This window comes from Phyllostomus hastatus, unplaced genomic scaffold, assembly GCF_019186645.2.
Source record: "Phyllostomus hastatus isolate PE091 unplaced genomic scaffold, TTU_PhHast_1.1 phas_scaffold_11, whole genome shotgun sequence".
Taxonomy (NCBI): Eukaryota; Metazoa; Chordata; class Mammalia; order Chiroptera; family Phyllostomidae; genus Phyllostomus; species Phyllostomus hastatus.
Window position 1 is genome coordinate 701,663 of NW_025334005.1, and position 22,326 is coordinate 723,988.

At 67.9% G+C, this 22,326-nt stretch overlaps 1 protein-coding gene across 5 annotated transcripts in view; it reads right to left on the reverse strand.

Annotated features, from left to right (window-relative positions):
• Positions 1–22,326, reverse strand: part of ANO1 (anoctamin 1) — a 142,472-nt gene that overhangs the window by 6,416 nt on the left and 113,730 nt on the right. For all 5 annotated transcript variants that reach the window (XM_045855236.1, XM_045855240.1, XM_045855237.1 and 2 more), the window contains 11 exons: positions 21,172–21,254; positions 19,144–19,155; positions 18,490–18,561; positions 15,181–15,255; positions 11,523–11,724; positions 11,216–11,327; positions 10,174–10,231; positions 7,874–7,974; positions 7,125–7,264; positions 5,166–5,318; positions 2–54 (listed from right to left, as the gene is read on the reverse strand). In XM_045855236.1, coding sequence (XP_045711192.1) covers positions 2–54; positions 5,166–5,318; positions 7,125–7,264; positions 7,874–7,974; positions 10,174–10,231; positions 11,216–11,327; positions 11,523–11,724; positions 15,181–15,255; positions 18,490–18,561; positions 19,144–19,155; positions 21,172–21,254 — 1,061 coding nt within the window. The remainder of the gene's footprint in view (position 1; positions 55–5,165; positions 5,319–7,124; positions 7,265–7,873; positions 7,975–10,173; positions 10,232–11,215; positions 11,328–11,522; positions 11,725–15,180; positions 15,256–18,489; positions 18,562–19,143; positions 19,156–21,171; positions 21,255–22,326) is intronic.

Below are 22,326 nucleotides of genomic sequence, written 5' to 3' on the forward strand. Positions count from 1 at the left end.
CGTTGATGATGACGGCGAGCTTCCCCACGCCTCGGAGGATGTTGTACCAGATCCCTGGGGAGAGAGAAGCAGGGCGCTGAGGGCCCCCCGCCGCGGGCGGGGCGGACGCCTGGCCGGTCCCGGAGCCCATGGCGGCTCGGGCGAGCCCGTCGGCTGTCCGTAAGCCGTCGCAGCTCCCAGCGGAGGTGCTTGGAAGCGGCCGGTCCCCAGGTGGCCCCGAACAGTCCCCCGTGAGCCTGTTTATAATACTAATTGGCTCAGGTGGTGCCTTTTGTCTAGAAAGACAAAGATTCAACTTGGAGGTGGCTCCTGCCCCGAAGGGGCCATGTGAGGGTGGTGGCGCCCGGGCCCAGGACGTTTGGGGCCCAGAACGGTTCCCCAGCCCTCTTTCTGTCCCCGTACTCAGGGACAGGCCGGAAGTAGCGGTCAGCGAGCAGAGCCACGGGGTCTCGTCCTGGGCGCGCTGACGTGGCAGCAGTGGGGTGCAGGCCGTTTGCTGCGGCACCTGAGCCCGGGTGAGCGCCTGGAGAACTGCAGGTCCCTCCACGGGGCTCCTCAGCAGCCGGGCCCAGGGCGGGAGCCCCTTAGCCGAGGGCCGGAGCAGGCTCTGCTTGTCAGGGCCTTGATGTGTGTGTGACTCCAGGGAAGGGCCAGCACCCCGCCTGACCCCTCCGCACCCTCACGGAGTCTTATCAGCCCCGTCACCGAACCAGATCTGGGCGGGACAACCCGCCTTCCCAGAAAGGGTGCGAGAGGGCCGGGGCCCGTTAAGGTGTTACTGTCATTGCTCGGAAACAAGGCGGGCGGGGCACCTCCGCCCCCGGTGGAGGCTGCGTCCCGCCAGGGGAGCGGTGAGCCCCAGGGCGCCTCCCGGGCCCTGTTCTGGGGGTGCACGCGGGTGGTCTGCAGGGACCCATGTTCAGGCCCACGTGGCCCGGAAGTTCGAAACCACGGGTAGCAGCCGAGGTCGGCGTGCGAGGTGCTGGGTTCTCACGCCCCCGCCCCCGCCGATGAAGGTGCCGGGGCAGCCGCACCCCGTGCCCGTGCCCGAGCGGGCAACCACGCCGTGCCACGTGAGCGCTGAGCCAACCCGAGAAAACAGTTCACGTGGTTTCCCGCTGGTGGGAACCGTCACGTGGCTCGTGGCCGGGAGAGCAGTCCTCAGGCACGCGGCCCACCTGCGGGGCCCACCTGCGGGGTCCGAGCTGCAGACTCGCGGTGCGGGGCCACAGGTGAGCCCGGGCGCCGTGAGGGCTCCCGTGGGAGGGAGCGCCTGCACTCGGCACGAGGAGACGGGTCTGTGGCTGGGCCAGGTGGCCGCCCAACCCACCAAGCAAAGTGATGGGGGGCTCAAATGTTGGAAACATTTTAGTGTCAGGTGAGAGCCAACAAGCTGAGGAATCGATGCATGGAAAAGCTTTTGTTCCAGGAACTGGAGGTGGGGCCCACCCTGACCCCGAGATTGTGCCTCCGGAGCTCGGGCGCGCCCTGGAGACGGACTCGGACTCAGAGCCGCTGCGCCCCGGGGGGAGCCTGCCCCAGCCCAGGGCACAGGGGACCCAACGCTGCAGCAGTTATCCGACTACCGTATTCTTCAGACCGTAAGACGCACTAGGTTTTAGAAGAGGAAACATAGGGGAAAAGTCTTTGAAGCAAAAGATGTGGAACGATCTTTAATAACATACATCACATAATATTTCACCAATGTAAATGTAAACAGAACTCAACAGCAGCATTAACCACCGTCATTCCTCCCAAATTTGGGGGGGGGGAAGGCATCTTATAGTCTGAAAAATACGGTAACTTCTCCCCTGCGTTCCGAACCCCTCACCCTCACCTACACTTCTCTTCTCCTTGTCAAAAGGGTTGGCTCAAAACGGAGCTCAGGGCGGTCCGCTCGGGTGCAAGCCCGCCCTCTCCTCACGCCGCCACCACCCAAGTAAAAGCGCCCGTGGAGAGTCAACCCTGTCTCTTCTTATGGGGTCTGGCAGGTGCCGGGCAGGCTGGTCACTGGCTTTCCTGGGTTCAAAGGGCACGGCAGGGACTGGGGTGGGCCCGTGAGGGTCCCCCGGAGCTGGGGGCTCAGCCTGTCCCACGAGGGCCGCCGGTGCTCACGGGGTGGCCGGTGGTCCTGGGCGTGATGCCTGCTCCGGGACCTCAGGGCTGGACCCCAGAGCAGCCCCCCTTGCCGGTTACTGGACTGCACACTCCTCGGGGGCGGGGGGCGTTGCTCCGAGGGCGTCCGGGAACCGGGACAGGGGGGCGGAGGGCGACGGTCATGGGGGGAACCTCTCAGGGGAGAAGCCTCCTTCAAGGCGCCACCCCCCCACCCAGGGACGCTGAGCCCTGTTCCCAAGAAGACGGCGGGCGGTGCTGAGTGCGGGGCACGGGGCGTGGGCACAGGCCTGTTCCCCGGGGGGCGGGGGGAGGCGCTGCAGAAGGAGGCTGAGGGCAGGAAGCACGCTAATCCCGTGTCCAGGGTCAGGGCCGGGAAGCCGCAGCTGGTTCCCACGCACGCACGGGAGCACAGGGCTGGGTCCCCGCGGGGACTCGCCACACCCCTCTCTCCGTGCCCAGGCAGGGCCCTCGGGTCTGTGTGGCAGAACTTCCCCCTGCCGCCCCGCCCCTCCCGGGCAGGTCTCGGGGGCCACCGGGTCCCCTGGGGCCCCGCACAGGTCACGGGAGGAACACAAAAGCCTCTTCTAGAAAAGGTCACGGCGAAGGGGCCGCAAACAAACGGGGACGGGGGCGGGGGGGCAGACCGGGCCTTCAGCCGACCGTACAGGAAGTGGGAACCGAGGGCCGAGCTGCCAGGCCCGGGGGGAACACGGGCAGCCCCGCGCCGGACCCCCGGGGACGTGCGTGCCCGCCCGGCTCGAGGCGGGAACACGGCCACCCTGGACTGTGCGGGCGACAGGCCGCCCCGGCTCCCCTCACTCTGGTGGGTTCGCAAGTTGTAGGATGTGGCCGCAGGGGACAGTGAGGGCTTTGCCAGGCACACGGTGCCAAAGCAAACCGTGGACCTGCCCGGGGCCTCCGGGTGCCCGAGAATTGGGCCTTTGTGAGGCTGGAGTGACAGGTGGACATGCTCTTTTCCTGGCTGCCCGGGGCCCGGAGCTCCGGGTTTCCTGGGGACGGTCCGGGGCGTGTCCGGCAGCCAGCAGCTGTCCCTCTCCCGGCCTCGGGTGCAGCGACCCTCTGCTCACAGCGGTGTGCGGCCCGGGGGTCCCAGCTCGGCTCTGTCGCCCACCCAGCCTCAGCCTTCCCGTCTGGAGAGTGGGACCCAGGAGCTGCCCTGCGTGTCACTGCGCTCCTCCGTGGGCCGGACAGCAGCCACCCGGGAGAGGCTCAGCGCCAGAGCCGGGCCACCCTCGGAGAAGCCCGCCACCACGCCAGCTAGGTCTCCAGGGAGCTGTGCCCGGGCGGCCCGTGAGCCAGTTCTGGCTTCTGACAGTTTAAGGGGCGAGATGGCAATGTGAGACACCCGGCCACTCGGACGCGAGGAAGTGGCCTCTGGGTCCTCAGGGACTGGAACCCCTGGGGCCTCGCAGGCAGGTGCGCGGAGCCCCGGCCCACGTGTGGGGGACGGGCCGAGGGTCAGCAGGGCCAGAAGGGCGCAGAGGGCCCGCCTGACCGCCGTTTGCAGTCGCACACAGAACGGCACAGGGACGTCCCGGGCGGGGGGAGCCGAAGTCCCCAAACACAGGGCGGCGGCCGCCCCGCTTGAGTCCCGGCCCCGACACCGCTCTCCGGGAAAAGCCGGGCCCTCTGGCCTCGCCCGGACCCCACAGCTTGAATGCGGGGCTGGCGTGAACCAGGCGAGGTCGCCGGGAGAGGACCGCGTTTGAGCTGTGGTGATGGCGGTTTCCTACAGTTCCATCTCGCCGCCGACCACACGCGTGACGGAAGCTGGACTCCACGGCATCCCGGGGGGGTGGGGGACGGTGGGGGTGGGGGTTCTGGCTGCCATGGGTCGGCCAGCAGAGGCCAAGGCTGGGGCCAAGGAGCCTCCCGCTGACGCGGGGCTGCGGACGGGGATGGGATGGCCGGAGGGGCCTTTCCAGAGGCCGCCCCCAGACCCGGGGCTGCGGGAACGCCGGCGTGGCAGCCCGACCCGGAGAGACCCTAACACTGAGCCCATGTGTGAGCGCCCTCTCCCCCACGTGACTCGATCTCTGTGGGTGCCGCGAGCTTCCCGCACCACCGCTGTGTGAGCCAGCAGATAAAACGTGGTTGTGATTCTCTGTCTCATTTCACGATAAAAATCCCAATACCTTTTTTTTCCACCCTGAACACTGGGTCCCCGTTTAAGTGGATTGACTTTAAGACGAGACGGGCAGGGTGCCTGTTGGGGTGAGCTGGCCCTGAGCCCTGTCACTCGATGCCCGCACCTCCCTCACCACGCCCAGATGGACCAGCACCCACATCTGCTTGAATGCTGCTGGTGACAGGGAGCTCACCGCTCCACAAGGAAGTCTGCTCCCCTGTTGACACCTCTGACCATGAGGAAGTTATCCCCCGCCCCGTGCTGCCGTGACGCATGGCCTCCCCCCAACCCCTCGTCCACATGGATGAGGAAGGAGCCCCCCAATGGCCTGGGTTGGAAAGCCCGGCCGCCCCACTGCCCGGGCCCCTGGGGGTGCTGCTCTTCCTTTGCTTTTCTCCCCCCACAAACATTCAACGATTAAATGGCTCCTGGTGGGGAAGGCGCTTGTTAAGCAGCTGACGAACAGGAGCCTCCCCATTGGTCTGGCTCTGTGCTTGGGGAGCCGGGGGGCGGGCCAAGCGGGGCGAGGGCAGTGGGCACACAAACGCCCTGTGTGCGTGGGGAGGGACGTGGAGGACCCTCCGGCGGCCAGGGCGGCTTGTGGGCCTCCTGGGGCAGTGGGTGGTGGGACAGACATCAGGACCCTAGCCCAAATATTCTGGTGGCTGACACATCTCGGGGGTTAGGAGCTCGGGGTGGGGGCGAAGGAGCTGCGGGGCGTTGCACCACTCCGCCCCCAGTCCCCGAGTCCCCGTCCAGGCGAGGTGCAGCGAGGAGCCGTGGGGACCCCATGCCGGCTCCTGCTCTGCTGGCTCCGGCTCCGGCGCTCGCGGCCACAGAGCAGGGTCCTTCTCCCAAGCCCAGCGCGCGCTCAGAACCCGCCCCGCGGGTCACTCACCGATGTCCTTGGCCCTGACGGCCACCGGCCGGCGCAGCTCGGTGACGAACTTCTTGGCGTCCAAGCGGATCTCGATGATGTTGTTCAGCAGCGCGAACAGCGGGGCCAGGGGGAAGGACGCCACGAACAGGGTGACGAAGCCGAACTGGATGACTGCGGGGGGGGCTGTGTCAGCAGGCAGGCTCTGCGCCCGCTCCCCCCGCACCGTGGGGCCTCCCGCACAGTGGTGGCCCCACCCCCGTGTGCTGAGCCCTGTGGCGGCCTGACCTGGGTCCGGCTGGCGCCCTGCCTCCCGTGTGCTCCCTGCACACGCGTGGGGCGGCGACCCCGGCCGGGAGGGGCCTGGGGAGGAGGACGCACGTTTTGCCTGCCTCGCCCTGGGACGCTTGCACGGCGGGCGTGAACTCACATATCACACACCCGGTCTCAGCACGCAACACAGAACAGTACTGACTGTGAACTGCGGCCGGAAAATGACCCAAATCGGCACTGGGGAGCAAGCCCCGAGGACAGCGAGGCCCAGCCCCCGTCGCCCGTGTCCGGGTGGGGCGGCACCTCGCAGGGGCCCCTCACACTCCCGCCGCCCAGAGGTTCCTGGGCTCGGCGTCCGGCCAGCGTCTCCCTGGGTGCCCAGCGTTCCTTCCCTCAGGCCCCGGCCGCCGGGCAGGGACCACCGTCCCGGACAAGGTCGCCCGCGCCCCACCCCCCTTCTCCGTGTCCTTGTCCCAGGCAGGGCACCTCTGCGGCTTCTGTGCCTGGGATATGTGGCCCCGGCACCGGGCCGGCGACCAGGAGGGGACAGGAACAGGTCGCCAAGCAGAGCCGAGCGGGGCGGCTGGCTCGGGAAGTGGCCAGCAGGCCCCGTCCATGGGGCCCCGTGCCAGGCGGTAAACAAGGAAGTGACAGAATGTCACCCTGTGCCTGGTCAGCTGAGTGTGACCACTGCCAGCACAGTGGGTGGGGTGTCCGTGTGGCCTCTGGGCTGCGGGGGGTGTCTGCGGACGCCGGTCCCCTCTGAAGGCTCCGGGGGTGACAGGGGCCCTCGGATCAGCTCAGCAGGCTCAGAGGGGTGGGGGGGGCACGGGGATGGGAGGGCGGCCGGAGCCTGGGGGGGGCACTCCTGGTCCGGCCTTTGCTTCCCGCGCATGGGTGCCTGTGCGGGCCACGGGCCCAGCCGGGTCGGCCTCGAGGCGGAGACAGGTGGCAGCCGTGGCGGGGTGGCAGCCGTCGGGCCCAGGCTGCACCCTGGTGCTCGGGTGAGGGAGGGAGGTCTGGAACCCTCAGACGGGGGCTCCCGGAGCGGATGCCCCCGGCCACCGTGGACGGCTTGTTTTCAATGCCAGTTCCCTGGCCCATCCCTGGTGGCGTCCACTCGGGGACTCCCCTTTCCCTTAGCCGTTCACTCGGCAAACACGCATTGAGCGCCCACTGTATACCCGGGCCTGCTCTATGTGTGTGTGTGTGTGGGGGGGTACGCTAGAAAGGAACAAGGTGAGCGGATGACGTCACATGGTGAAGGGACACAGAGCGGGGAGGGGGGAGCGCAGCAGCTGTGCGGGGGAGGGGCCGCCCTCTCCGAGCTGTGGGCAGCGGAGGCCCCAGTGGGCAGGGAGGCCCCAGTGGGCAGGGAGGCCGCACTGGGGCGGCGGATACTCTGAGCAGAGCCCTGGGAGAGGGAGGGAGGAGTCGGGCAGGTGTGAGGAGCGAGCGCTCCCGGCACGGCCAGTGTGAGGGCAGCGGCCACCGGGTCTGGCAGGGGGGCCCTGTGTGGCCGGGCGGAGGGACAGGGCGGGGGGACAGGGGACAGAGTCAGAAGGGCCCCCCCCAGGGGGGGGCTGCCCTGTGGCTGCACCTGGCTTCTTCCCAGTGGCCCCTTGCTCTGCCCCTGGACACGGGCGGTCCCCGGGCCCCGCCCCCTGGTGTGGGAGGCCCCCCGCCCCCCGGCCAGGCCGCACTCACTCATCTCCATGTACTCGGGCGTGAGGCCCGCGAAGGGCTCCAGCGTGAAGTCCACCTCGTACCGCTGCTTCCGCTTCGCATGCTCGTCCGACGGGCTCTGCTGCCGCAGCCTCAGCGAGCGGATGAGCTTCTTCATCTTCCTGGAGGAGACCCGCGCCCCTCAGGCAGCCGCCCCGGTGGGTGGGTTCCGGGGGCGCGGGTCTGTGCCAGGCGCCGGGGCACCCTGGGTGGTCGCACCGGCCTCGACGGCTCCGGCCGTGAGCCCCGCTGCCCTCTGCCCAGAGGCAGGGGGCGAGAGTCGTCACCGTGCTTGTGACACGAGGAAACAGAGGCGCAGGGAGGGTGACAGCCACCTCACCTCGCGGGGAGGCCCCGCGGGGGTCGGCCGGCCGGGCCCAGGTGCACTCTGGGAGGCCGGCAGGGGAAGTGGAGCAGGGAGAACCGCCCCAGCTGTCCCTGGCCCCAGAGGGCCGGCTGCCTGGACGAGGGACGGGGCCGCGGTTCCTGAGGGGAGCCGGTGTCCCCCCCGCCAACCACAGGAGGTGGCACATGGATCTGGGGTGCCCACTGGTGCCCCCCGCATCCTTGGCCGGTTGGGCGCAGAGTCACCGGCCCCTTCCCCCCACGGCGGGGTGGCTGCTGCCCCGGCCTCCCCTCTGTCCTCGCCTCCTCCCTGTGCCTGGGGCCCCCCTTCCGGTCCAGGCCCCGCCCCCCGCCCCCCAGCCCCGCGTGGCGGGGCGGCGACTCACGGGATGCCGATCTCGAACAGGTTGTTCTGGATGAGCTGCTTGCCCAGCATGATGATGCTGAGCTGGATGCAGAGCTCCATCAGGCAGCCCCCCGGGGCGCACTGCGGGGTGGGCGGGAGGCAGGCGCGTGAGTCCGTGGACCCCAGGGGTCATGGCCGCAGCCCCCAGGGAGGGGAGCCCAGCCCTCATGGCGGGGGGGGGGCGGGGCTGGAATGTGTCCTGACAGAGACAGGCCCACGTGCCCATCCCGGCACCTCAGAACGGGGCCTCGTTCAGACCCGGGGTCTTGGAGGATGTGAGCCAGTCACGGTGAGGCCCTCCTGGGCGGAGTGGGCTCAGCCCCCCTGACCGGTGTCCTCATAACAGGGGGGTCGAACTCCTTGTCACCGGGGGCCACATCAGCCTCGCGGTCGCCTCCAAAGGGCCGAATGTAACTTTAGGGCTGTGTACACGTAACTACCCTTAACAGTTAAGCGAGAGCTCAGCGCTGCCGCCGGGCAGAAACAAGGTGGAGGGCCGGATTCAGCCCATGGGCCTTGTGTCTGCCGCCTGTGCCTTATAAGTCTTAAGAGAAACAAGCACCCACCCCTGGCTGATGAGGCTCAGTGGTTTCAGGGCCGGCCTGAGAACCAAAGGGTTGCCGGTTTGATTCCCAGTCAGGGCACATGCCTGGGTTGCTGGCCAGGTCCCCGGTAGGGGGTGTTCAAGAGGCAACCACACATGGATGTTTCTCTCTCTCTTTCTCCCTCCCTTCCCCTCTCTCTAAAAGTAAATAAATGAATAGTTCTAAAAAAGAGAGCAGCAGGCACCCAGAGGAGAAGGCCAGAGTGATGTATCTACGTGCAAGGGAGCGCCTAGGGCTGCCCCGGCCATCAGGAGCGGGGGCGTGGCCTGGCAGAAGCCTGCCCATGACTTTGGCGGGGGGTGGGGGGGGCATGCAGCCCTGCGGACCCCTTGACTTTGGACTTCAGGCCTCCGCAACCGCGAGAGGATTGGTTCTGCAGTTCTGAGCTGCCGGGGGGGGGGGGCGGGGGGGGCGGGGGGGCGCAGTTTCTGTCTCGGCCCTCCAGGGAGCCGACGCCCTGGCGGCGGGCTGCGGGGCTGGGACCAGGCTCACCGGGAGGGGGCGGCGCCCAGGCCAGTGCCCTGCCCGTCCCCTGTGCCGGCTGCCGGTCCGCAGAGCCCGCTCGGCCACAGCAGGCTGGGGCTCGCGTGGTTGGCAGCCTTTGTGGTGGGACAGCCGGCCACGCTCTAAGCCTAGTGCCCCCGTCCTTGGGGGGGGGCCCGGGGGGCCTCAGGCTTGTGTGGCTGGGCAGGTATGATGGGGGAGAAGCTGAACTCGCTTGAGATCACAGAACTCGGGGTTACACGGGGTGACGCCCTGAGGACAGACGACCCCTCTCCGAGTCCCTAGCAAATCGTTTCATATTGTTGCCTGAAAGTTCATCTTAGAGAGCCGTCATCTCATGAGGAAAAAAACGATGGTACCCTTCACTCTGTTCTACAAAGGCATGTCCCCAACCTCTCCGAACGCCAGAGTCTGGCAGGGCACCGTCTACGTAAATGGCGCGTCACCACGAGGCAGTGTTTGCTGGGTTTTGGTGACACGGGGACAAGGCCCGTGTCTTGGGAAGTTTGGGGCCCAGCACTCATGTGGAACCTCCGGGCCGCGCCCCAAGCGGCTAGACTGCCCTGCCTGTGCCTGAGGCCCACCCGGTCCTCTCTCCCTGGGGCCACAGGGTCTTTATCGGGAAGACCCGGCCCCTTCCTTTCCGATAAGCTGACTTATTCTGGGAGCTGGAAACGCCCCCCGGTTCCTGAGACCGGAGCTGCCGCCGGCTCTGCAGCCCTGGCTCGGGCCGGGACTCGGTGCGGTGGCGGGCGGCGGGCGCCCTGACCAGGCCCGCGGTGGCCGGAGTGCTGCGTAGGGGCCCGAGGTCACCGGCACGGTGTCGGGGGGGCGGGGGGAGTGGGCATTTCAATGTTCAAGTTAAAAAGAGGTGTCTGGGTTGAGTTTTCTCCTTCTCTGAACTGGAGAGAAAACACGGAAAGGCTAACGGAAGAGGGAAAAAACCTGCCGTCATTGTTCCCGTTCACTGACTGGGGAGCCCGTCTCCTCCGGGGGACTCCGGTGGGGCCACACCTAGCACCCCGAGAGCGGCCCGCCCTGCGGGGGAGGCGGGGGGAGTTCCCACGGGAAGGGAGGGGACGCTGCCCCGATAAGGAGTCGGCGGGCGGCCCCGTGGGCTGAGGGGACGGAGCGGGAGGTCAGGGCGGCGTGGCGCGGCGGGCAGCCTCACCTCTTCCATGCGGAAGGACCGGAAAATGTAGACGTAGTCGCCGGGGCGTCCCACGAACCTGTGTGGGCAGGGAGGGGGTCAGAGGGCGGAGGCCGGCGCGGGGCACCCCAGGGTGGGGGCGAGCCGAGCTGCACGTCCCGGAGTGGGGGCCTTGAACGGGCCTTTCCCTGCCCTTTCGATGGCTAAAGCCCGACCTCGGCATTTTCTGTGGGTGCTCACGTGGGTCCCAAACCCACACGGGGTGAGATGTGCTAGAGGAAACCAAGCAGCGGAGGAGTGGGGTGCAGACGGAGGGAGCCCGGGAAGGGACTAAGGCCAAGCTTCTGGAGTGCAGACCAGCCACCCACCCTGGCAGGACCGCCGAACCCTGGGGAGCCAGGACAGGCTGGGGTGGGGCTGGCCCTGGGGCCGCCTCTCTGCTTCCCGAGGGGTGTGTGGGGTGGGGGGCCCTCGGGGGGCCCTCCTTGTCACGGGTGCTCTCGGGGACCTGGGCCCTGGGCCGGGCTCTGGGGCCCTGGGGAGGGAGAGAGGGAGGGCAGCTGTGGGTCTCGTGCATCATGTGACGCCGAGGACGGAGCCTGCGGCAGGGGTTCTGGGTCAGACCCGCCAGCCCCAGCCGGCGGGTGGCCGGGAGCCTTAGTGGGGGGCCCTGGGCCCCGCCAAGCCCAGGGTGGGGGTGCAGGCACGGGGTCAGCCTGCCGCCAGCATGGAACAACAAGCCGGTCAGCAGATACACTGCTTACGCCCTCTCCCCTCCTGAGTCGTCCTGGCCCACTGTGGGAGCACCTGGGGCTCGCTGCCTGGGGTCCCCCTGCCCACCAGGGTCCTTGCTCCCCGGGGTCCCTGCTGCCTGGAGCCCCCACAGGAGCTCGGACCCTTACAGGGCTCGGCGGCCGTGAGAGCCACACGGACGGCTCAGTCCTGGGCCGGGGTGCCCCCACCTGTGTGCAGGACCCAGGGAGGGGAGCACCCCCCCTCTGTGGGCGAGGGGGCACCGGGGAGAGGGAGAGGCCGTGAGGTTCCGCAGCAGGGCGGTGCCTACCGGCCCTTGAAGAAGGCCACGTAGAAGATAGGGGTGTAGGAGTTGACGAACTTCAGCAGGAAAGCCTTGAAGATCAGCCTCTCCTCGAAGCTCTTCTCGGTCTTGGGGACCTCTGGAAGGAGTGAGACGCGCGCTGCTGAGGGCCCCGCTGGCCCCTCCTCTCAGCTCGCGCCGGGGCGGGGCTTGGCGGGGGCGGGGCTTGGCGGGGGCGGGGCGAGTGGCTAGCCCAGGGCCCCACGGCGGGAGGGGGCCGACTCGGAGCTGCCCCGGGCCACCCTGGGGGCCGGGCGGGGGGGCAGGCACTCACCGATCTTGGTGAGCCACCGGGCTATGCAGCCGTACACCTCGTCCAGGAGGATGATGACCACCAGGTTGATGATGACCGCGGTGGCCGTGACCGTGACCCGGATGTTGGACCGCACGGACGGGGAGGAGTTCATGGCTAGGGCGGCGGCCGTGGAGATTCTGTAGATGATGACGCCGAGGACGATGGCGAAGGTCACCGCTATCTGCAGAGAGCGGGGGGGGGGGGCGGGGGACGCCTTGGCAGGGACACTCGGGTCTCCCCGGACCACCCCTTCGGCTCCCCCGGCCCGGCCCTGCCCCCTCAGCTTCAGAGCGGGGCGACCGTTTGCTGTGTCCCCCGCCACACGCCGGGGCTCTGTGGCATCGACGTCCGGGGCATGGACGGGGGACTCGTGTCCGTGTTACAGAAGACACTGAGCGTCAGAGCGGCCAGCTAACCAGGCCGGGTCACCCAGCCCCGGCGCTGGGACTGGCCAGCTCCGTGCGATGGAGGGGGGCCACAGTGTGGGGGCGTCTCCCCCAGCCTGGTGACGCGGCGGAGCGGTGACAGTCTCGGGTGGGGTGCAGATTGATTAAAGGAGGCACTGGGGGTGGGTGTGAGGCGGTCCCCCCCAGGGCGGCGCTGCCACAGGCCTGCCTGGGACGGGCAGGTCGGGCCCCTCCTCTCAGCCTCTGCGGGGCCACCAGCACCCTTGCCCCCAGGAGCGAGCCTCTCATGTTGTCAGACCCCCTGACGGGCTGGATGGTTCCGTCCCACTCGGGCTGGTGGGTGCCTGCGAGACGGGCGGGGGCCAGCGGCGATGACAGGTCTGACCCGTGTGCGGCCTTCTGTCGGCCTGGGCACCTGCCCCGTTTGCTCGGAGACCCCAGCTCGGCGGGAAGAGCCCGTCCTCGCCCCGCCCCCGCCCCAGGAGTGAGGCCACCTGCGAACCCCAGCCCCAAGGACACACCGCGGGGTGCAGGCTCCACCCTCTTTCCCGCCCCCTGCCGGCTCCACCCTCTTCCCCGCCCTCGGCCCCGCCCTCTCCCCCGCCCCCCGCCGGCCCCACCCTCTTCCCCGCCCCCTGCCGGCCCCACCCTCTTCCCCTCCCCCTGCCGGCTCCACCCTCTTCCCCGCCCTCTCCCCCGCCCCTGCCGGCCCCGCCCTCTCCCCCGCCCCCTGCCGGCTCCGCCCTCTTCCCCGCCCCCCCTGCCGGCTCCGCCCTCTTCCCCGCCCCCCTGCCGGCTCCGCCCCCTTCCCCACGCCCTCTTCCCCGCCCCCCCTGCCGGCTCCGCCCCCTTCCCCACGCCCTCCCAGTGCCCGAGTCCTCACACGCCGGCTCCCGTTAAGGGTGCGGCAGGCAGGCCCCATCCCTGCCGGGAAGGTGCCGCGAGGCTCTGGGGACAGCCCTGGGGCGGCACGGGGACCCGCTGTGCGTCCTCGCAGCTCGGAGAGGCTGCGGGTGGCTCCCCCCACGGGGGCCCTGCGGCCATCGGACGTGACCTAGGACAGCTCTTGTTCTGAGCTTCGGGCCAGTGGCTCTGCTCCTGCTGGTGCCAGCAGGGTGGCCACATCCTGCCCCAGGGAAGGTCCCCGGCCACACCACGCCCTGTGGAGGGGCGGCCGTGCTGAGGTGCGGGTGCCGCTCCCCGCCGGCCCTGGGAGCCAGGCTTTCCTCGGAAACCCTTGGCCCCGGCCCAGGGGCCCCTCCCAGGGGAGACGCCGCCCCGGCCCGGGAGATGGAGGTGCAGACAGGGCGGCTGGCCCGCAGGGTGACTCAGCCCGGCCCCCCTCGCCCAGCCGGAGGGCTGGCGAGTGCCCATGGCATTCCTGGGTACGATTCCCCCTGGATGGAAAGAGCCGCCAGGGCCAGGGTTTGGCTGGTGCATTCGCCCCGGTGTCTGAACCGGGAATACGGGGGCACGTGGTCGGCGTGCAGCCATGGCTCGGTCAGTGAATGGGGCTCCTGAGCGCAGGACGAAACTCACGGATGGGTCTGCCGGGGTCGCCAGCACATCAGGCGCCGGCCCCTTCCCTACCCACTCTCTGCCTTCGCTGGGAGTAACCACGTGCCCAGGTCCCGGCTTCCCTGGAGCTAGGGGTGGCCACAGGAAAGGGTCCGACCAGTGAGAGGCAGGCGAGGTTGTGGGCAGGCCTTCTGGAAAGTGCCTTCAGCGAGGGGCTGCCTCTACCAGCATTGTCTCCTTCCCCTTGGCCCTAACCCTTCCGCCTGGCTGGAAAGTGGAGGTGATGTTGGAGGTGGAGCAGCCGTGTTGTGACCACGAGGAGGCACGGGGTAGGTGGGAAGAAGGTCAGAGGAACCGGGGTCCCTCAGCAGCACAGAGCTGCCAGACCAGCCCTACCCTGTCCGCCTCCTCCCTTGGTATCACGTGAGGAACCTGAAACTCCTTGAAGGGACGAGGCAGTGACGTGTCACCCTCGGGCTCCTTGCAGTGGTGCAGAAGGGGGCCCAGCCGGCCCCCCGCCTCCTGCCACCCCTCACTGGTCCTTCTGCACGGGCACTGCTGCTCTGCCAGGCGCCTGTGTCTCCCGTTTCCCACGGGCATCCCCCGTGAGGTGAGCCCTGGGGGCTCTGGGGGGTACCACGTCTGCCTGCAGGGGACGCTCCTGGGCGTAAGAGGCGTGTGCTCCGGGGCCCTCAGGACCAGCCTGGGCCCACTCACAACAGGGGCCCCATCGAGTTGGCTCCCTGGCCTCGGGGGTCCCCACCCTGGGTTTCTGTACAGTAGCCGAGATCCCCCTCTTATGGTGTGTAAGAGCACGAGGGGAAGCGGAGTCTTTACCCTTCCTCCGATTACTCGGGTGAGGGGGCCTGCCCTCACCCCAGCCTGGAAAACCAAGACGAGCCCCGGCTCCCCGGCTCCAAGTTCAAACAGAGCCGTGGGCTCTGGGCAGACGGCCCTGCTGGCACCTGGCCCCGACACCTGCTGGCTGGTGGTCTGGGGAGAGGCCAGACCTTCAGGCCTCAGTTTCCTCCCCAGCTGCAGGGGGTGCTGCCGGGACAGGCAGGTCGTGAGGACGCAGGGAGATGCCCCCCAGGGGGCCCTCAGCCCACAGCAGGGCCCCGGGGGCCGGGAGCTGGGTCACAGGGCTGGGGCCGTGCAAGACTCTAACAGAAAGCTCCAGGCTGGATGCAGGGACAGCTGTCTCTTCAATGACCACAGGTGGCCCTGGCCTCTTGGGGGAGGGCGAGAGGAAGCACAGCTGGCCAGGGGCGGAGGCCTGTCCCCATCGGGCTAGAGCCCCACAGAGAGCTGAGGTGTGGCCGGTGCCTTCTGATCAGCGGCCCCGAGCCACGGCCCGAAGTCCCCCGGGAGGCATCGTCCTGACGTTGGTCCTATCTGTGCGTTATTTATTGATGTGTAGTCATTCTCTGTAAAAGCGTCTCAGCTTTGGCTGAAGCGCTATCTGGGACCTCTGGGTTCGAGTGACCTGTCACTTAAACGTGCCACGAAAGGCGTACATCAGGGGCCCCACGATGTCACCTCAGGGACCCCAGGGCACGTGGAGCCACCTCGGGGGGGGGCCACTGGGGAACCCTGGCTCCTTCCCATTCTCAGGGCACTGTCCTATGTGAGTACACCTGCCACGGCAATGGCCGATCCCCAGGCAGGTGTGGGTTCCCCAGGGTCCTCGAGCCGGGCCTTCTGGAACTTACCATGAAGATAATGGACACCAGGTTGGTGAGGTAGGCCGGGAAGCGGTCTCTCCAGGTCAGCTTCACCTTGTCGGTCTGCAACAGGAGACAGCTCGGGGTCATCGAGGGAGCCGCCATGGTGGGGAGGAGGGTGTGTGTGCACATGAACTTGGATGTACTTAGAAACACCCTAAAAAAACACGGGCGGGCGACGAGAGAATGCAACCATCCGGGGTTCGAAGGAACGGTGGGGTTCTCGTCACCGGGGGAAAGAGGTGCTGGGGTAACAGCAGTGACAGCCGTTTGAAAATGGGAGTCCTCGCCCTGGTTGGTGTAGCTCAGTGGACTGAACACAGGCTATGAACCAGGGGGTCGCCGGTTCGGTTCCCGGTCGGGGCACATGCCTGGGTTGCAGGCCAGGTCCCCAGTGGGGTGTGTGCAACAGGCAACCACACAATGATGTATTTCTCTCTCTCTTTCTCCTTCCCTACCCCTCTCTAAAAAGAAATAAATAAAATCTTTAATAAATAAATAAAAAATAAAAATGGGAGTTCTTGGTGTTGCGATAGTAATAATGCCACGCAGCCATGCCCCTGAGTCAGATCGTTAGACCCCGTTGGCGATAAGCCTGCCTCTGGCATCCATGTATTTGGAGGGAAGTCTCGCCTCTAAGGCGAGGAGACCCAGGGCGCCTCACCCTCCGCCCCCCAGGCCGCGGCAGCTGTGTCTCCTCGGCAGCGCGAGTGGAAACGAGCAACCCGAACGAGTCCAAAGGCGGCCGAGGCGCCACCTGGTCCGCAGGCTCCCTGCGTCCGGAGGAACCTTAAGCAGAAGCTAGTCCCTGACCTGGGACGGTTCCAGAACCGGGTGGGGGTTTAAGTGGGACAGTGCAAGTACTGGGTCAGAGAATGCTGCCGAGGACATGACCCCGAGGCCCGCTGGTTCCGGGCGGGCGGCATGCGTGTCCACCAGGAGACCCGGCCCGCTGGCAGGCGGTGGTGACCAGCACGGCTGGCAAGCTCCCCCGCCCCGCGGCCCGCCGCCATGCAGTGACGCCTCCGCGTGCCCAGCAGCGGGCTGGGGGCGGCGGGGAGGCAGGGAAGCCTGGTGGTGAGCGTCAACAACACACAACAGGCAGCGTGTGTCCGGGGGAACGCAGCGGACTGGGCGTCGCCAGCGGTCGGGAGCGGCATCGCCCCGGAGCAGAAAAGTACCAATTTCACCCCCGCCATGGCGGTCTTAACCCTCTGCTTCCATTTGTTGGTTGACTCCTCCGGAGCATTCCGGTGCTTCTGGGGAGGGGGAGGGAACAAGAGAGCACCATGGGGTGAGGCGCGACCGCGCCGCAGGCCACCGTCGCCCCCTTCCTTGGCGTGCCGGCTGCCAAGGCTGATCCGGGTTCTGGGCGTTTTAAACCAGGGCTGGCAGAGCCCCACGGCCCAACAGACAGGCTGTGACACAGGTGAGGGGAGCAGCAGACGGACCAGGTCTCCGTGGAGACCCCGCGGGCTCCGTCAGGCCCACGCTCCAGCCGGCCAGCCGCTGGGACTCCAGACGGGGTTCGTTTACGCAGAGACGCCGGGTGTGCCGAGCACTGGGTGCCACCACAGAGGAAGCCACATTGTCCCGGGTCGTACATTCACGTACCAGTGACGGGGTGGGTTGATTTTACCAAAGGAATCGGTGCCCCAGCTGGGGGAAGTGGAAACCATCAAGCCAAAGAAATGGAGGAGAAAAGGAAGGGCGTGGCCTCCACAGGTGGGCGGGGCCTGGGGGCTGCACAGCCTGCAGAAGTGACCCCATACCCTGTGGCTCCCACGCGAGCAAGGGCCTCTGGGCAAAGCCACGAGGCAGACTGACCGGGCGTCCGAGGGGCCCTCCCGGCACAGCCACCCAGACCCGCTGCTGGGGCCTCGTAAGTCCCTGGTCTGCAGCGAAGGGACACGCACCGCTCAGCCTTTGCTCCCCCCGGGGAGGGGGGCAACGCCTTCCACGCTCACACCCAGCGGTGCCGCTGCGAAGCCACGGGGAGGGCCGTCCCTGGGCCACACATCTCGACACACGCGTGGGGCTGAGGATGCCTTGCCGAGCACGCAGTGGGGCTCCCAGGCCTGGGTAGCCTCGGCTGCCCCTCAGGAGGGGACGCAAGGCCCGGAAGGACACAAAGCCACACAATGGCTGCTCGGGAGCGGGGGGCAGCGCACACTGGTGCATGCACGCCTGCTGGTCTGTTACATGGAAAAGACACTCTTCTGATTTGGGGCGATGACCCGCTTCTGTGGCTGTTCTCTTTGCACCCCTGAGCCCCGCTCGGACTTAGAGTGTGCGTTCAGAGAAATGCACCCCCTCGCTGGCTGCAGGAAGGCTCAACTGAGCCCGAGACGGGCATTTTGGTGCACCTGCCTTACCCCCTAGGTGGGGAGCTGGTGATTGCGGCCCCCAGACACTAGGAACCAGCCAATGCTGTCCACAGGACACAGAGTGACAAGGCAAGATAAACCCAGGGGACTGTCCTGACCGGCCACAGAGGCCGAGGGCAGAGGGGACAGCGGACGCTGGAGCCCGGGCGGGCACCCTCCGCACCCCCAGCCTTCCAGCACCGAGGCGCACTGCCCCAGCCGCCGTCAGGCGCCCGCCAGCCAGCCAGGGCTCTCGGGCTCCCTGCCGGGCCCGGGGCCCGCACCAACCCCTCCAGACAGTCAACGCCTCTAGAGGCCTGTGAGAGCTCAGGCTGCTCACGGGACACCGCCGACTCGAAGGACAGGTTCGGGGAGAAAGAGAGGCATTTCATACCCAAAGTGGCAGGCCTCGCCGGCATCACGCACACACACACGGCACCTCTCGCCCTCGCTCTCCCTGTCTGAGAGTCACCCAAGGACCGGGCCGTGGGTGCGGGGGCCCTGGCTGGGCAGACCCTCCCGTGCCGCCAACATGGGACGCCGCGGGTGGCCACAGCGAGGGCCAAGGGCACCGTGGAACAGCAGCAGAGCCGCCCCCCCCGCCGGTTCTGGGGGTGACGGGCTGGCTGAACAGGCAGGACAGATGGAGAAGGCAGGGCTGCAGGAGCTTGGGCCAATCACGGTCTGCGGCCAGACCTGGCTTCCTCTCGTTTTTACAAATACAGCTTTACGGGAACACGCCGGGCCCGCTCGTGTCCCCGCTGTCTGGGGCTGCTCTCGAGCCGCGGCGGCGGCGGTCACTAGCTGTGACCGGGGCCTGCCGAGTCTAAACGTTTGCTGCCCGGCGCCCGGAGGCCGGCTCCCTGTCCCGCCGGTGGACGGCCACCCAGAGCCTCACTGCGGGGGAGGCGACCCGCAGCGGGCACCGCACCTCTTTGTCCTTGGACTCCTTTCTCAGCGACTTCTGCAGAACCCGGGCTTCGTACTCGGCTCTGGGATGGCCCTGTGAGGGAGAGCGAGGCCGTCGTGAGTTTGGGATGCTCGGTCCACACGCCCGCCCTGGGCACCCTTTGGGGCCGGTTCACGGCTGGCTGGTCGTCCCGTTCCCAATGCAGAGCCCGCCGTGCATGGTCTGGGCGGCAGGGTGCCCCTTGTCCGGGACCCCGGCCCCTTGGGGAGCCCGCAGAACCGGGCTCTGGGAGCTGGGGGCAGGGCGGTGGGCGCCCCGCGGCCCGCTTTCCCGCCGTGAACCCCCAGCTGTGAACCGGCCCCGAGTGTGTTCCGTCAGGAGCCGTGTGGGGGTCAGGAGAGACGGCAGTAAGTGTCAGCAAGCGCGGCAGACCACCAGAGGCGCCAGGCCCCCGGGGGCGGCCAGAGAGGGTCAGCGAGAGGCGCTGGAACGGAAGAACGGGGTTAAGAGGGGCCCGAGGGTGGGCGAAGCGGAGACCCGGCCGGCAGGGGCGCTGCGGGGGCTGAGCCGCAGAGAGAGAGACAGAGAGAGAGAGATGGCGAGTGCGCCCGAAGGTCCCGCTCCCTGGGGGACAGGCTGTGGGAGAAGACAGGGGGGTGACAAAAAGTTCCAAACCTTCACCGCCTCCTTCGGGGAACCAGAAACGTGGGAACAAAAAAACAAAAAAACTGTGTTACTTGCGTTGCTTGTTATGAGACAGGCCGCACCCTGCAACGAGACTTTCTCGTGAACCCGGACGGAACTGACCGACATGAGTGGACAAGGGGCCCTCGGGCCCGAGACCCGCCAGTGGGCGTGGCTACCTTGGTGTGACCGTGCGGTGGGTTTTGTGGCTCAGGGATTTTGGAAACTCCCGGGCGAGTGCTGCGCGAACTGCCTCCACCTGTGCGGGCCGAAGGGCACACAGGCCGAGCGGAGGCGGGGGGGCACACGGGTCCCCCACCCCGCTCCCAGGGCCAACGGCTGGGCCTCCAGCTTCGTGCACAGGCTGCCTTTCCGACTCCAGGCTCCTCCCCCAAAGGGCCCCCGGTCAGCCACCCTGAGGTGGTGGGGACACTCGCCTTGAGGACTGTGTTCAGTGCCCTTGGCCTCGTGCCCAGGGAATGCAATCGCCTGCCACCCCAAAGTCAAGTGCCCGGTCGGGGGCAGGGCGAGGAGCTCACGGGATGGGTCCCCCATGGCCTCAACAACTGGGACCGGCCCCTCCCCGCAGCGGTCCCCAGCCACAGGGACATCACGGGAGGGACCTTCTAAACCTCCTTCTACCATGAAATGACCAACTGCTTTTTGTCGTGTTGGAATTTCCTCGCTGACCCACGAGGCAGGAACCTGCCCCGGGGCTAGCTGACCCAGACTCCGCCTCGGGGGGGGGGGCCAGGAGGCCCGCCGCCCGGCTCACCCCGGAGAGCTGCGCGTCCAGAACGGGCTGCACGGGTCTTGGTGTCGCCATGTGTGACAGGGGACACTGTGACCCCTGCGGAAGAGGGCTGAGCCCAGAGGCGCCGGCCGAGTGACCGGCCACGGGGTGGGGGGGCGCTTGCCAGTGCCGGGCCCTCCCTGATCTAAGTGCACGCTCTCCGCTGACCCGCTGAGACCCCTCCGGCTCTCCGCAGGGAGAGCGATCCCACTGTCCGCACTGGAGAAGTGAGGACACCGAGGCACAGAGAGGTTAAGCAACTGGCCCCAGGTCACACAGCACAGGCAAGGCAGAATCAGGATGCAGCCCAGCAGCCCGGCGCCCTGAGGCCCCCGCCGCCCAACCACCCCTGCCACCCGGCCCCGAGTGCGGAGCCTTGTCCAGTGGAACCCATGCCCCTCACCCCCCAACAGTGTTGTCAGCCTGGTGCCTGCGTGCCAGCCTCTCCGATGGCACTGGGGTTGGCTGGAGCGTGGCCCGCAGCCTCAGGAGAGAGAGCCCTGCACGGGGCAGGGTGGGGGGTGCACCCGGAATGTACAAAACACGAAGGGAGAGACGGTCACATTCCAGTGGAAACCCACGAGGGCTTATAAAAGAGGTGAGGCATCTGATACAATGTAGCGGCGAGCAGCGTGGCCACACCTCACAGCTGGACTCTGCGCGGCTGGCTGTGGGGACTGTCCCCATCATCCCCACTCATCCCAGGACGGGCAAGGCCGGGAGCCCCGCGGAGAGGGCTCACCACTGTCCTGGGGCCCTGGGTCCTGACCGCCCCTCCTGGGGCGGCCGGTTCTCCCCCCTCCCCCCATTAGGAAAGGCTCTGCTCTGTCCGGTTCCCAGTGGTGCCGAGTCACTGGCTCTGAGGAGCGCGGCTTTGGCACCGGGGCAAGGGCTCCGGGCCGCTGTGGCCTCCTGAGCGGTGGTGATTCCCTCCCAGACCCCCCCCCCCGGCCTCCCCCGGATTCGATGAGGTCAGGGTGGTGAGCCATCCCGGGCCGCTCGAGTGGGCGGCGTGTCCCTGTGAGCAGGGAGATCGGAAACACTCGGACGGACATCAAACGGTCGCCCCGGCAACCCAGGGTGAGTCAACCGCCAGGGCGGTGAACGGAGGGAGCAGCCCGGCCTGGGCGCCAGGGCTGCGGGCTTCCTCTCAGGATGTGGGGGGGGCCCGGGAGGTCGTGGGGTGCGGGGCAGGGGAGGGCTCCAGGGAGGTGCCGCCCGCTCACCTCCTCCTCCTCGAAGCCGGTGAGGTCCCAGCGGTAGTTGAGCCGCATCTGCTTCCGTTTCCAGTGCTCCATGAAGGTGGCGGCTGCGGGTGGGTGGCGTGGGAGGAGGGAAAACCACAGAGTCAGGGGCTGGGGAGCCCCAGAACCCTGGCACGCTCCTCCCCCGCACCGTGTGCTGAGTGAGGGTGACAACGTGCCAGACTGAGAACGTCACACGAATCAGCCCCTCCAGGCCCCCGCCCCCCACACCGCCACCACCCCAAGGCAGAGATGGCCACGGTCCCATTTGATGGATAAGGACACCGAAGCTCACAGAAATCTCGTCCTCGCTGTGGGTACTCCTCCAGCTGGTGCAGGGCCAGACAGGCCAGTCCCACAGCCTGTGCTATTAACTGTCCTGTTCTGTTGATCCTGGGGACCCCCCCGGGGCACAGGTGGGGGTCCTTCACTCAGAAAGTGTGAGGGGTGGGCCCAGGCCATTCACTCAAGCTCCACACGCACGCCGCTACATCCTGACTTGTGTCCCCCACAGACTAAATGCGGCTTAAACGCCGCCTCCTCCAGGAAGCCTCTGGTCATCCTCCTCAGCATCAGAAGGGAGCTGACTCCTCTAGGAACCTCTCCTGCTCACGGCGTCCACGCTGCCTTCCACCGAGACCCCTGCCCCACGCCCAGTGGCCCTTCCGGTGTGGGGGGGCAGGGGCGGGGCCTCATTCCCCGGGACCCCAGCGCACAGCCCAGCGCCCGGCACGGGCAGGAGCTCCGTCGACAGCCCTCACGGGAGGAGCCAATGGCTTCTCTGAGCGCCCCGCCTGCTCGTGGAGCGGCCCCAGGCCGCACCCTGTACCACGAAACTCCTCCCCAGCGGCGGCCGGGGGGGCGGAAGGGTGGGTGTCCTCAAGTTAGAGCCCGGGGGTCTCGTGCTGTCACGTGCCGGGCACGATCAGACAGCTGTCACACGAGAGTGGATCTCACTTCAACCTGCCAGTGCCCCGGGGGCGGAGGCACCCTCCACTCTCCGGGTCACAGAGGAGGAGACTGAGGCTCGGAGCAGACGTAAGGCCTTGCCCCATAAGGGGCGGCGTCAAGTCTCGGAGCAACAGGGACAGGCCTCGCTGTGCGTCCACCGCCGCCCACCGGAAAGCAGAGAGGACG